The sequence below is a fragment of the Meriones unguiculatus genome, chromosome 20 (genome assembly GCF_030254825.1).
Source record: "Meriones unguiculatus strain TT.TT164.6M chromosome 20, Bangor_MerUng_6.1, whole genome shotgun sequence".
NCBI classification, from domain to species: Eukaryota; Metazoa; Chordata; class Mammalia; order Rodentia; family Muridae; genus Meriones; species Meriones unguiculatus.
The window spans coordinates 49301735-49316740 of record NC_083367.1 but is presented as its reverse complement, the minus strand read 5'-3'; the positions used below and the strand labels follow the sequence as shown (position 1 = coordinate 49316740).

The following is a 15006-nucleotide window of genomic DNA, read 5'->3' as shown; positions in this document are numbered from 1 at the left end:
AGGAAGCTCTTCTCTGTCTCACACTCACCTGTGGGCAGCGGGGAACGTTCTAGAAGACTACTATACTGACCTCACACATCAGGAATATTAACAGCTGCATCCATAAGACTTGTCCCTGAGGACAAAAGTTCACAGTATACGATACCTCGGCTCCCCCCATCCATTTAGGCTCATCGGGGAACTCAGCACACAAAATATCTTCCGACTGGTCCGTTCCCAAGACGTGGTAACAGAGCTTTTGGTGGAGATTGGTGGATGTCTCTGTGCCTGAAGAACAAAAGATGCTTACTGAGATGCAGCAGACAATTTTAAGAATCTCTACCTCCGTTATACAATCCTAAGAACATTTCGGATGTTAAGTATATGGTTGCAGAACGCAAAGCTAAAAGACAAAAAGTCAATCATGCTCCTACACGCCAGCAACAAACAAGGAGAGGAATTAAGTTGCCATTAGCAACCAACAAAGTGAAAGAATTCACCATAAAGCTAACAAAGTACTACATGGTATTTAAGGAAAATTATAAAGCATCCAAAAAAAAAAAAAAATGAAGTAACTGACACATGGAGATACTCCATGAACACGGAAGGAGAGCTCAGTGCTATCAACATGTTAGTTCTCTCAACCTGACCCTAAGATGCAATGCCAGGATGCCAGGATGTTAGTTTGTGGACAGGGACTGTCATGGTGGTTTCTGTTTGTTTGTTTGTTTGTTTTGTCACAATCTAGTTATTTCAGAAAAGGAACCTTAACTGCAAAAATGCCTACAGGCAATCTGATTTTGATTGATGACTGATGCAGGAGGGCCAAGCCCACTGTGGCAGGTGGTCCTTGGTATGTAAGAAAGCAAGCTGAACAAGCCATGCGGAACAAGCTAGTCAGTAAGCAGTGTTCCTCCATGGTCTCTGCTTCAGTTCCTCCCTGAGTTCCTGCCCTGACTTCCCCCAGTGACGGGGTATTACTGGAAGTGTAAGATGAAACAAACCCTTTCCTTCCCAAATTGCTTTTGGTCATGGTCTTTATCACAGCAATAGAAGCCAAACGAAAACATAAGCAAACTGGTTCTAAAATTTTCAAGGAGGGAGGACAAAACGACTCAGAACAATTGACAGCACAAAGCTGAAGAACAAAGCTGAAAGACTGATACTGACATCAGGACTTGTTGCTAGCAGGGATGGTGGTATGCACACGTCATTCCAGCACTGTAGCCAACCTAAAGGTTAGCAGGTCTACACAGCAAGGCTTTGTTTTACAATGAAAACAAAACAAAACAAAACACCCCAAGTGCACAGAATATGCAACAGCAAGAGTAAACCCAATGTAAACTACAGCCTCTGGATGGTGACGGTCACTGTGGATTAGCTAATTACGCATGTGTACCTTTACTAATTCTGTTTATTTCTACAAACGTTATGCCTCGGCTGCCCATCACCAGCAAGCGATTCACATATATTTGCTGATTTTGAAGACTATAATGAGACTAAAACTTTACTTTCTCATTGTGACAATGTACCGAGCTATTGGGGCAATAAACGATAATGCCAAAAATGTTAAAAAAAAAGACACTTTATGGTGCTTAAGAACACTCACTTTTTTCAGGAGTGCCAGGAGGAAGCACAGTATGAACTGTTTATGTCAATCACAAATCCCTCCATTACAGTCTGAGAGGCTTTTATGTACCACAAAAAAATAAAAAATTGGAAAAACAAAAAGCGGCAAAATTACAGCTGAGAGACACTGTAAGGTTTTTCTCTCTTAAATACGTTTTGTAACTTGATTGATGGGTTTACAGACATCGGCACTTGTGTCGCCGTGGGGAAAGGTTGGACATGTCCAGTACGGCCAGCAGCACCAATCAATTCAGCCCCCCTTTTAGTCTCAAGAAGCTGCAGTCTTTTATAAGAACGCGCCTCACTGAAGCACTTCACGGAAGTGTTCACGTACCATCGCTCTTCCCATCCTGCTGCGGGTACGAGTTGTAGAACATGCCCTTCCCATCATGCGTCCAGGCCATGCAGGTGAACTTGACTCTCTCGAGCACGTCAGGAAGCTCCTTGGCACCGTCCACTTTCATGAACTTGATCGTCACCCAGTCTGAGCCACTGGCACTCAGACCGTAGGCAAAATATTCACCATCTTCACTGAAGGCATAACCTATGGGGCACAGGAGAAGGTCAGATGCGACCATCGGATATAGCCCTTAACCTTGCCCACAGTCGTCATCCACACTGTCACAGCTGCCTGTCACAGCGTGGAGACCAAATGAGGCAACGGGGAAATACGAAGCTAGCAGTGAGAGAAACCTGGGCTCAGCCGAAGGGGAAGGAAGTGCCAGTATGATGCCAAGCTCCTGTAACCCCCTCAGGCCATACTTCTTCCTTCATAAAATGAAGCCTTGTCCATTAAGATGTCCATTTTGAAATATTTATATAACTCAATGGGTAGCTCAGTTAAAAGCACAGCTCATTTGGGGCATGCAGCATATTCTATTTACACTGTAAAGGGAGTGAGTATGGGAAATCTGCTTTTATAGTAATGACTGGATTATGAGACGTAGCATATAACAGAATTTAAACTGTAGCCATTAAGTCATTTTGGGATAGACTCCAGAGCATTTGAGATCACTCTTCACGGCCTCATTCTCGGTGCATTACCGGCACTCAGGGATTAATAGCCACACCATGACATCACAGGCCCAGCTAAATATGGCCTGAGGGCGTGCAAGGAAGGTTCGCATTGTGCATGTTCCAAAAGAGAAAGAAAGCAGCCGGTCTGTGGATTGCCATGCCAGGGCCGACTCCTTGGGGACCCAACAACATTCCCATCCTGTGGAGGTTTCTCGTGTTGGCTTCTATAGTTATAATATCTTCTATAGTTATAATAATCTTGTCTAGTAGGACAAGATTCAGACACGGGTGGTTTCCCGGGAAGCTTGCTAAATCTTATTGGGAATCTAAAATTTGTAAGAAGCTCAATAATTACCACTGACCTTCAGTTAGTAGCAAATTATTTTAAAATTGGCTAACATACTCACTAATCACTTGTAAGCCCTATATAACATCCACAACCATATCTATATGACTATGAGTATGTACATGATTATGTAGAATAAAAGTCTTAAAAGAGAGGAAGAATATTCACCTTTTATTATATAAAACACTGAACTGTTTGGCTCATTTCTACATAAATTGAAATTTTTTTCAGGGAAAAAAAATGAAACAAATCATTATCATTATTGATCAAAACTATATGGAAGGAATCATACGCCAGGTCTCATGCGCAGTTCGCCTTTGCGGCCGTCGCGACCCTGTCTGAGTGAACACCCAAAGAAATCACTGCGCTGCACCACAGTGAGAGAGGGGGAGAGGCACTGGCTGCAGCCCTCCTGCACGGGCTGAGAGACAGGTATGAGCGAAAACGGTGTGGACTCTTAAACAGGATTCATGACTGCGCCAGCAACTTAGCGTTGAATTCACTGTAAACCACGAGCTCAGGTTCATGGAAATACTACTCTACTTGTATCAAGACAGCTGGTACTTCCATACATACCAGCATTTATATACTAAGCCTATTTGGGCAGGGCATAGCTAGAAATGGCATGGATGTCTTCAAAAAGGTCTTTACACAGATCCAATGAAATGGGGCCCTGTGAGCAATAAACATCACTGTTCCAGTTTCACAATTCTAGAGAAGCAAATGGGCATCGGGCTTTAGCATGGACCTGTGGACAGTACAGGAGATGCTGAGCTGCTTCCATTAGGAACAGCAGCATGCTAAGCAGTAATTAACTATATAACTACTAAGGCACAAGACTTGAGAATGACCTCCTTCTTGCTTACATAGCACAACCCAAGGTTTATCTTCTCTATGGCCCACAGAAGCAGCCACACAGGGAGCATATTTAACACAGACATGAGAATTTATAGCGTTTAGACTCAGGTAGTATAGCAGCATCTTCAGGATCAGGGTTCCAAGTGTTTCGATTCCACAAGGTTGAGGGGTTTTGATTTTAGTTCTAACAGACCGTCAATGGCCTAGATTTTACTACTCTGATCACCCTCCCCATTTATAACTGGAACATTCTTTGCATTGCTGAAGTTTCTTGCAAGAGGGTTAAGTGTTTACAGTCAGATAGGTCTCAGATGTGGTGGGAAATAACAGCAACACTTCCAAATCCCAGAACTTAACTTGGGTCTCCAGTTCTGCTTCATGCCATCAGAGTGAGAAAGATGAATGTGATTATTCATGTGTTCTACATACAGTGTACAAAGTTGGCTTTCCTAACACGGCATGTGCATCTGTTTTGCAATGTGGTCCCTACCCTGCTTGGACTGTCAAGCGGCTGACTATGCAAGGACTCCCGCAGGCCAGGATGCACAGCACTTACCTCGGAGTGCTACTGTGCCATCATCCGACAGAGTGTTGGGGTCCAGGAACACTCTGGCTTCCCCCTCTAAGGAGTCTTGCACATATAACACACGTTGGTTCTGCAAACCTGTATTGTAAAAATAAAAATACCTGGGGACAGAAATTCCCTGTATTTAGCTGTGGCATTTTCTATTGGTGGAGAAGAATCAGACACACAAAGAAGCAAATTTCACAGCACATCCACACAGAAAGAAGCAGCTGCAATGACACTGAGGCAGACAGGAGGATGAGCATGGAAGTCCCTTGCTTCCTCTGTGACAATCTGCTACTTGAACTGCTTTCTGTATGCAAGTAGTTTATTGTAGTTTGGTATGAGAGCTACAGACAGAGATCAGTTGGCTAAAAATAACCCTGGCAGTCAAATAAAGCAGTGACTATTTCTTCTAAATGAGGAAGAAAGCAGATCTTCTACTGTAAAATTCTGGTCTGCTTCCACAGCCTGGCTGGCTGCCAGGTGTGGAGGTCAGCACATTTCTGCAAAGAGAAGGGCGTGTGCACAGGCTCTGAGGGCCACAGTCACCATGCTCAGCGAACAATCGAACAAATGGGCAGGATTGTGTTCCAGTTCAACGCATGAAAACAGGTGCTGGGCAGGGTGTGGCAAAGGGTCTAAGAAATTCCAAAGTAAATGTGTAATGGTGTATCCAAAGAGAATTAAAAAAAAAAAAAAAAAAAAGAACAGCAGATTATGCTCAAGTGACAAAGCACAGAAAGAGATGAAGAGGAGGGCTAAATCCACAGGCTCTGCTTTGTAGCCCACTCTTGGATAGGAGAAAAGCACCTATAATAAAATGCTTTCAAGTACTACAAGCCAAAGATAATATTAGGTGGAAACAAATCTTCCCTGTTGTTTAAGAATCGCAGGCTCACCAAGTAACCACAGGCAACAAAGATTTACCATAACCTCCCTTCACAGGCTGTATCATTGCCAAATTTCTTAACCATTATTTTATGAATATGGACAGCACTTGGCAGGAAAAAATTATTCTTGTGTTCAAACACAACAATCACTTCTGTTTTATAAACAGGCCAGTTCAAATGTGTACTTCATTTGTTTGACACAGGGTCTCACTATGTAGACCAGGCTAGCCTTTAACCGACAAAGACCCACTTGCCTCTGCCTCCCTAGGGCTGGGATTAAAGGTGTGAGCTGCCATACCTGACTTGCACTCAGGGTAGCTGTGGAGACAGCTCAGTCAATGAGGTGTTTACTGGAATCCCCAACAGTGACATAAAAGCTAGGCACTGTGGTTCATGTTACACCCTCAACACTGGTAAGCTCCAGATTCTGAGACAGACCCTATCTCAAAAAACGGAGTAGAAGCTAGGAGCCGTGGCACACATCTTTAATCCCAGCACCCAGGATGCAGAAGCAGGTGGACCTCTGTGAGCTTGAGGCTAGCCTAGCCCACACAAGTGAATCCCAGGACAGCCAGAGCTAAGTAGAAAGACCCTGTCTCAATGAAAAACAGGGAAAAAAAAAAAAAAGGGAGGGGCTGGGGGGGAATAAAAAGTGAAAGAGGAAGAAAGCTAATATCAACCTCTGATGTATGTGCATTGTCTCTCCACCTCTCTCTCTCTCACACACAGACAAATATAAACACATATACAGGGTTTTTTTGGTTTTATTTGTTTGTTTGTTTTTTAAATCAAGCTGCAGAGTAAAAAGAAAACGAATGCAAGCAGGCTCACGTACCGCTTTCCTTTCTTGAAGTGGCAGCTGTACTTGGGGTAGTCATACAGTTCTGTCATTCTCTCCTTGTATAGACCTCTGATTGGGCACTGCTCAAGAAATGGCACCGTGATCTTATTCTGTGCCTCCACGAAAGCCTGAAGAGGATGAAAAAGGACAAAAGTCAAATCAAATAAAAACATTTCCCACAAGAAACAGTACTCTTTAGCGTACATCAGCAAAAGCCTATCTTTGAAGGTGAGTGTGATGCCTTGTGTCTGTAATTCCAGCGTTCGGGACACTGCAGCAAGAGAACCACAGTGCCTTCAAAGCTAGTGTGTGTGTGTGTGTGTGTGTGTGTGTGTGTGTGTCCCCGAGTCCTACGCTTTATCAGCATGGGCTTCAGGTAGAGACCCTACTTCAAAGATAGAAACACAAAATAACTTTCCTCTTGACAATTAAGAACAGACTATTCATGGCACCAGCTCACCTAATGCTTATGGGACAGGGCAAATACTAACTCATTAGAGCCTCGTCTTTAGACAAGGTGTGTGTGTGTGTGTGTGTGTGTGTGTGTGTTCAGCCCACAGCACCTGTGTGGATATCAGAGGACAACTGCAGATGTTTCTCCCCTTACATCACATGGGTCCTAGGGATGGGACTCACTCAGGTTATCAGGCTTGGCGACAAGTGCCTCCGCCCACTGAGCCATTTCTGCAGCCCAAGGAGAGTCTCTCATGAGGCCATTTTACATATAAGAAAACTGCACCTGAAGTGTTCTGAAAAGCTATCCACCATTGTACACGCAAGGGGTGGAGCTGGCTTTTGAATCTACGTTCTTAAAAAAATACACTGTACATCAGTCGTATCCTATCAATAATACATATTTATAAATCCCCACGGGTCCAGTTTCAAATGTAGAAGGAAAAAAGCAGGCACTATTTAATGACCTTGCTTTCTCATACTATCTAAAACCTCACTCTGTGTCAGCTCCAATCAGAGACCTCCACCAAAACGTGCAACTGAAAACTACTTAGAAATACTGAAGTGGCAGTGACTAAGAATGCCAACAATCATTTCTTTTATTTAATTTATTTTCACTTTATGTGCAGTGGCGTTTTGCCTACGTGTATGTCTGTGTGAGGGTGCCAGATTCTAGAGTTACAGCAAGTTGTGAGCTGCCACATGGGTGCTGATCCTCTGAAAGAGCATTCAGTGCTCTTAACCGCTGAGCCATCTCTCCAGTCGCACAAGCATGGTTTATAAGGAGAGGAGAAGGAGCACAGGAAGTCAGGAGACCCAGGGGATGGAGGCAGGAGAAGGGCTTCATTTTCACACTCAGTTGTATCCTGTAACCGTTACCGTTTTTAGCCAGCGTATACTTATTGTACAGAAAATGGGGTTCCCCACGGCTTCTCCATACATACATAGAATGCACTTTGATTCAGTCACTGAGCCCATTACCCTAGACAGGTGGTTTTGAACACTGTGAAAGTCTTGGTCGTAAAATTCATGTGTGAGTGTTGTTTGAGATAAAGCAGGTATGACTGTGCTGGCACCATATTCAGTGGGTTTCACCAGATGTCTACACATAGGTAAGCAGCTAGGGGAAGGCCAGGAAAGAACTCAGCATGTGATATGCTGGATGGCACAACCGAGTCGCCTTCAGTCACTTCTGGCTGCGGCTCAAACTGTGGGGGCCCATCCAGGCGTCAAGTGCTATTTTGGACAGATAAGTCTGGGTTCCCTCTGGAAACCAGCAGCAGCGCTTTGGAGAACTACAATCTCATGCTGGGGGAAGCAGTGCCAAGCTCATTATGTTTATGACTTCAGAGGAGGCGAATGCAGCATATGAACGTGGCGATTAGCAAGGTTTATGCAATTCAAGAAACATAACTCAAACAGAAAATAAAACTGAGTCCCTCAAAATATGACTCTCAGCTGTTTATTGCTAATGAGGCAATTTAATCCCAGTAAACCCTGCTCAGCTCTCTGGGCTAAGAATCAGACGCTGCTTCATAAAAGACTGATTTTGCACTGCTCTGTTTTTGGAAGACCCTTGAACTAAGGAAAGTATTTATGTGCATATGTATATATGTGTATACATATTCATATATGTAGATAAGTATGTGGGTATGAGTGTGTAGATACGTGTACTACATGTTCATGTATTGTCTAACAGTTTTTCCTAGATTAAAAGAATCCATTCTGCAGGAAATCTCTAAACGGTGTTGGTATAATGTTCTTGTGGACTGTATACAATTTACCCTTGTTCGTTCAAATGCTGATTTCTCTACCCTACTATGTGGTCTCCATCGGACATTGCCTTATGATGCTTATTCTAAGCATAACCTGTCTCATCTTTGTGTAAACATGCCACCATTTGTTCTCTGTACTGCTAGTAAAAACAACCAGCCAATGCTGAGCGATGGAGAGAATAGGGTGGGACATCCTGTCCAGGGGGAGGAGAAAGGAGTGGAAGACAGATCTAATAGGAGAGGACCTGGAAACACCAGGAGAGATGAATGGGATCTATGCTATGACTAAAAAGCAAGTATAACAAGTATAATGTGGAAAATCTGACTAGGAAGAAGCTACGTAGGCTTGGAGGCTTAGGATGGAGTAATTATTGCCCAGCATTGTGCTCTAGGTTAATTAAATAAATCCAAGTCTCTGTGTGGTGATTTGGGTGTACAGCTGGTTTAGGAATAACTGTTCTTTAACTAAAAGAAAAATCAATATTAAATATTAATAATCATCAACCAAACAGGATCTTCAGGAAGTCCCTGAAAATGACCAGATTTACTAGGCTCCTCCCTGTCAGAGTAAGCAAGGCCAAGCTGCAAAGAAGAATCCCAGAGGAACACAGCGACCAAGACTCAAGGCAAGCTGGGCAGTGGGGGTATATGCCTTTAATCCCAGACCTCTGGATGCAGAGGCAGGCAGATTACTACAGAGCCAGTTCCAGAACTGCCAGGGCTACACAGAGAAACTCTAATTCAAAAAAAAAAAAAAAAAAGGATTCAAGATAGGATGAGCTGCAAAGACTTAGTCTAAGATCAGACCAGGACCAGCTGCCTGAAAGAAGCAGAAACCAGCCAAGCTACTTGGAAGAGGTTTAGACCAGCTGAGGCACCTGGAAAGGACCTTCTCCAACCTGTTGGGCTGCCTGTAGGCTGAGCAGTATGAATTTTCACCTGTGCAGGGGTGGGCTTTGGTGGTGCAGCTGTCACTGAGTCATTTCTGCTCCTGTGACCCCAATGAAACTCCTGGTTCATCAAGGTGGTGTCCATGCTTGGTCTGTCGTGAGTGGGCCTGTTTGTTGGCTTTATCACACAACAGTGTCTGTGTAGAGGTCAACACTGTGTATCTTCCTCAATTGCGCTCCATCTTTTTTTTTTTTGAGACAGGGTCACTCACTGAATCTGTAGCTTGTCAATTCAGCTAGACCTGCTGCCAGCAAGCCCCAGAGATCCTTCTGCCTCTACCTCCCCAGTGCTGGGCTTCCTGGTGTGAGCCTCCACGACTGGCTTTTCTATATAGGTGCTGGACACCTGAATTTGCGGTTGTGTGGCAAGACTTTACACACTGAGCAGTTCTCCAGTTCCTAGAGGCATTTTTAAAGGGTCAGGGGGCGGGGAGTGGTTAAGGGCTAGGTGGACATAGCTCACGTGTCGAGCACTTGCCTAGCATTTGAGACCCTGGGCTTGATATCCAGTACTTCAAAGAAAGAAAACAGGACAAAGAGGGAAAGGGAGGGGAGGGAAAAGAAAGGGAATAGGGGGAAGGAAAGAAGGAAAAAAAGAAAGGACAGGGAAAGAGTGAATTGGAGATGGGGAAAGGGCTGCAGGACTGTGATGACTAAACAGTTACTGAGCGGCACGGTACAGTTTGCTAACCCCATCTGATCTCACTAACAGTGTGAAGGAGGAAACTGGTTGTTGCTTTTGGCTACACAATCCACACAGCGGCAGCAGTCTAGAGATCAGAGTGCATCCAAGAACATGACCTCATTTAATTATGGAAGGGAACACCATGCCTGCTTCAAAGGCAGGGAGACAGAAGCACATGGCGGTAAAGCCACCTGGCAAAGTCAAGCATCAACTTGACTCAACAGTTGATTATTTTTTACTATATTATAATATACCATTATATTAGGTTATGTTATAATATGTAGTATTATATGATATAATATAGTTGACTACAATAACAATATAGTTGAGGCTGGGATTGCTTTACACTAACGATAGAAATGTGTGACAGTGACACATACTGTATGTAGAGATGGCCTGAGGCAACTGTGAGATTTTCTGCCATCCATGCGGCTCTCCTCAGGGCCTACTCTATACCAGCATAGACCCTGGCACTGTGAAGGCATAGGTGATGACGCAAAATTCTTTTTGCCATCACAGGGGGCACATTCTATTAGGGATAGACACAAAACCAGCCCTAGGGCTGCACAGACTTCAGCTCCAAAACCACACAGAGGTACTTAGTGGAGCAAGGCTGATGCTCAAGGCTATGGACCTGCTGCCTACCAGCAGGCTCGATATGAGACAAGGGCTGGAACTGAAAAACTGGAATCTTCAGAACGATGATCTAACACTGCTGTGACATCTTTGTCGTATTTTGTAACAAAACCAACCCTGGTTTGGAAATGGACAGACACTTGTCACAGAATTTGAAGCCACAGAAGGCATTTACTGAATCAGGTGGCCAGGTGTGGAAGCTCTTGGTGAAAGACAGAATGTTGTCCACTGAGGTCCGAGAGCTGGGGAGGGGCCAGGCAAGGTCCAGGAGAGGTGGCGGCCAAGGCAACAGCAGGCAAGGTCCTTGCAACAGAAGTGCTTGATAGGTATGAGGAAGAGAAAGGTGAGCAGGCTGGGACAAGCAGGAGAGGAGGCAGCAACCAAGGCTGGGGGACCTTTCATCCAAGTACAAATGAGCCCGGAGTAGGCAAAGGACACAGGAAATGTGTTACCTTTCGAAAAGATCACCCTCCTTGCTACGGAACACACGATAGGAATGCAAAAGGAGAGAGAGAGAGAGAGAGAGAGAGAGAGAGAGAGCCATTCAGGCAACCAAGGCAGTGGTCCAGGTTAGACGCAAAGCCAGGTAGAACAACTGGACTCTGAAAGGAATGGATGCAGGCCCAGCCTGCAAGTGGAAACAGAGAATGGGCACAGTATACATTAGCTGGCGGTGTTGAAGGCAATTTTCTTGAGGGCCTTGCCAAGATATTCTAAGAAAGGAAACAGTCTGGGCTCCCAGCGGGCTGAGGATCCTGGCGCATGCCCGACTTCCCACCAGGGATGCTCCACTCTGCCCCGCTCCCCTGCCGTGATGACTGGAACAGACGCCCCCACTGTGAAAGAGTGTATGACACTCTCCATACACTGCAACTGGTACTCTAGGCCGAACCATGCTACAAGGAATTTTAAAGTAAGTCCAGTTTGGTCACCCCTCCACCCACCCACACGTGTTGGTCCGTTACTTTCAGTAGAGCACTATTTTTAAAGACATCTTCCAAGTCAAATGCGGAGATGCAAAAACCCAACAGTGCTGAAAAGCTAAAGCTGCCAAGCTCTTCGTCACAGCCCTCTTCCTAAGTCTCATGGGGGCGGGTGCAAGTGCTCTGTGACGGCTTCCCTGGGATGTCCTTTTGCTATCTTAATTACACATGTTATACTGTACAGCCGTAATAGTTCCGGCTTCTCGGCCTGAAAATACGAACAAAGCTGGGGGAAGAGAGGCCATGGATGAGGATATGGAGAGGAAAACAATAACCCTAAAAAGGTCATGACATGACTGACTGACTTGACTGAGTGAAGAGAGTTCAAACCCTGTTAAGCCAGAACGTGTTAAAGTCAGTGAGAGACAGCAGGCCTGCAGTGAGATTCAGCAGGCCTGAACACAGCCTGCCTGTGCAGGTGAACCTCTAAAGGGAATAAAAACAAGAGACCCTAAGGAAGAGAGGAAGGGAGGGAGGAGAGAGAAACAGGAAGGAAGGGAGTACAAGCTGCACATGATGATTAATTTCTAGAATCTGCCACACACACCGTGACTACAGTTCACAGTACATCAGGCACATACGCCCTTTCTTGCGGTAGAGCTGGTGATGGGCATCGTTAACTAAATGACAGCATGGCTACCTCAGTAAGAGCGGCTGCGCTTGGGAGCTGAAGCCTCTGCTTCCATTCCTGCCTTCAGAGGGAGTGTTTCAAACTGTCTCCCAACACACTGCGAGTGCATACAAAAACTCATCAAGACGGACCAAGAGCCGAACACTCCACCATCTCACATAGACACGGAATCTTCAGTGACAGGAGAAAAATGGAGGTTATCGGGGGTCAGAGGTCAGGGTGGTGGGCAGTGGTGGTACAGGGGCGATGCTGGTCTAAAGACACAAATAAGAATGGAAACTATAAACACAAGTGATTTTTCTACTTGTCAACTAAAAAGACATGTTAAGGAGTAGAGACCTTGATCCCATCACTTACTGACCGCCTTATTTGAATTCATGCATTCTAACTTTGTCTTTCTCAGACAAGGCACAAGCAAAAATGCAGCTCACTAAAATAAGACAGACTCAGGACACACTACAATTCTGACTTCGGTGAATCAGCATGATGACCGCAGTAACTCGGTAACTAACCGCCCCCACCTAACATGATGTGCAACAGAGAGGGACAGGACTTGGGACAGAAGAGCTCGGGGAGGAGAAGCCACCTCCAGAGCAGGGTGGTGGGCCGTGCAGGTGCAGCCTGCAGCCCACTGAGTCACCAGGGGGTCCTGGAGCCATGCCCTCCACGTAAGGGTCAGTCCTGACTTTTCAAATGCCACCGCCCAGTGAGGACGACGCTTCTCATGCCATAGATCGGAGCATCATGCTGTATAAACAATCAGCCCTCCGCACCCTCACCTGGACTCCATTAATCACCAGGCAAAAGGATTTGGAGAAGACAGCTGCATCTGTAGTAGAAAAGGTTTTTTCCCCTCCCTCTGTCATTATTCCTGAAACAACACAACACATATTTACAAAGTTCTGTATGACGGCCCCTAACTAATCTGGGAATGGCTGACGTGCGCAGGTGAGGTGCAAACACAACACCAGCCGTTTCACCCGAGGAACCTGAGCATTTGAAGATCCTGGTGTTTGTGGAAGGCCTCCATCCTGCAGATACCCAGTGATTAACATAATTAGCAAGCTTCTGGAGGAAGTGGCTGCTGCCCAGCAGGGCCTGGCAGGAAACCACAATCCAGCCAGAGTGCAGAGCTGAGGGTCCAGGATCCCATCTGCTCTAGCAGAGCCCAGCAGCTCCTCTCCTAGGGCAGGGACACTCAGACAAAAACAGGTCAAGGGGTGGCAGAGCCCCCCCCCAAGGCCAGGGGACTCAGGACCTGGGGGTGGGGGTTGAGGGCAGTCACAGAAGCCTGCAAGTAGGCCAAGCCAAGCTGCTTTTCAGGAAACACATCTAGAGACTGAAGCAGGAGGCACAGACTGCTGCACCTGCCAAGACAATGTGAGAAGCCTACTCCGCTAAAAGGATCTTTCACTCTCCGTCCTTGCTGAACACTAACACAAGTGAGCCGTGCGTCAGACCACATGGAAGCCTTGGCCCCTAAGAAGCAAAGCTTGTTCTCCTGTGACACTGACTGTTGTCATGGTCTTCAACTACGTGATATGCCTTTCCTCTCTGGGCCCACAGCCCTCTCTTCCCTAAGCAGCAGCTGATCCAAGCAGTGTCCCCAAAGCCTTTGACCTGCTAAATGACAATCCCAGTCTCCTGCTCTCAGAGTAGGAGGGCCCATGGCCAGCAGGCCAAGTGGGGCCTCCTAGCAGCCCAGTCAGGTCTCCTCCAGAGCTCTGTTTGTTTCTGAATAGGTGTATCAGCTTGTTTCCTCCCTGGGGCTAGCTACTGTCAATCAAGGAGGGAGTAAAGAGAAACCCTTGTTTGATTGTACAGTCAAGCATCATCCTTAGTACCGTTTGTTGCCTATTCAAAGCTAAAATTTTAATCTCATTTATTTCTGAGGCTCTACTGACCAAAAGTCTGATACATTTAAAGTTCAATCCTAAATACCTAATTATTAAAAGATGAGAGAGTGCCAGTTGTGGTGTCACGGGCCTTTAATCCCAGCACTCAGGAGGCAGAGCAAGGTGGGTCTCTGTGAGTGTGAGGGCTGCCTGGTCTACAGAGTGAGTTCCAGGACAGTCAGGGCTACAAAGAAACCCTGTCTTAAAAAAAGATGACACAAAAGACCCATTCTCTCCTGAATGACTGATATGTCAACAGCAAACCTAAAATACAGTACATATATACGGAAAATAAAGATGTGCAGCAGGAGAGAGGGCTCGGTGAAGTGATTGCTGTGCAAGGACCTGGGCTGGGAAGGCGAAGGCTTGCATCTGGCCAGCCAGTCTCGTTGAACTGATGAGTAAGAGACTGTCTCAAAAACTAAGGTGGAAAGCTTGAACACGTGTGACAACTCCTCACCTCCACATTCACATGCATGCAACCTGCATGGAAACATCCTCCCCCTCTTCTCTCATGTGTACGTGTATGAGTGAGTGAGAGAGGGGGAGGATTATAAATTAAAGTTCATGAGATGTGGCTGGACCGCGTTTCTTCTAGGTGCCTTGGAAAAGAACGCCTGACCCCTGCTGGCCAACCGGAGTATCCACTCCTCAGATGCAGGATCAGTGTGAAATCCACCTGGCCTGTAGCTAGGGAAAGGAAGGCTTGCCTGCTCAGCTTAAATTAACCATACTATTCGGACCCGTCCCACACAGCTCTGCAGAGGTCTTTCAAATCACTGAGAAACGGATACTTCCCAGGCTGGTATAAGCCGCCCACTGTAAGTACAATGCTGAGCATTCGCTAAGCACATGCTGTGTGCCTGTGAT

The 15006-nt window shown here is 45.8% G+C and overlaps 1 protein-coding gene across 1 annotated transcript in view; it reads right to left on the bottom strand.

Moving 5' to 3' along the window:
* The window catches only part of Prep (prolyl endopeptidase), a 95137-nt gene that overhangs the window by 66898 nt on the left and 13233 nt on the right, over positions 1-15006 (bottom strand). Inside the window, exons 3-6 of the mRNA XM_021648448.2 lie at positions 6123-6256; positions 4386-4516; positions 1943-2152; positions 146-267 (exon numbers count right to left, since the gene is read on the bottom strand). Coding sequence (XP_021504123.1) covers positions 146-267; positions 1943-2152; positions 4386-4516; positions 6123-6256 — 597 coding nt within the window. The remainder of the gene's footprint in view (positions 1-145; positions 268-1942; positions 2153-4385; positions 4517-6122; positions 6257-15006) is intronic.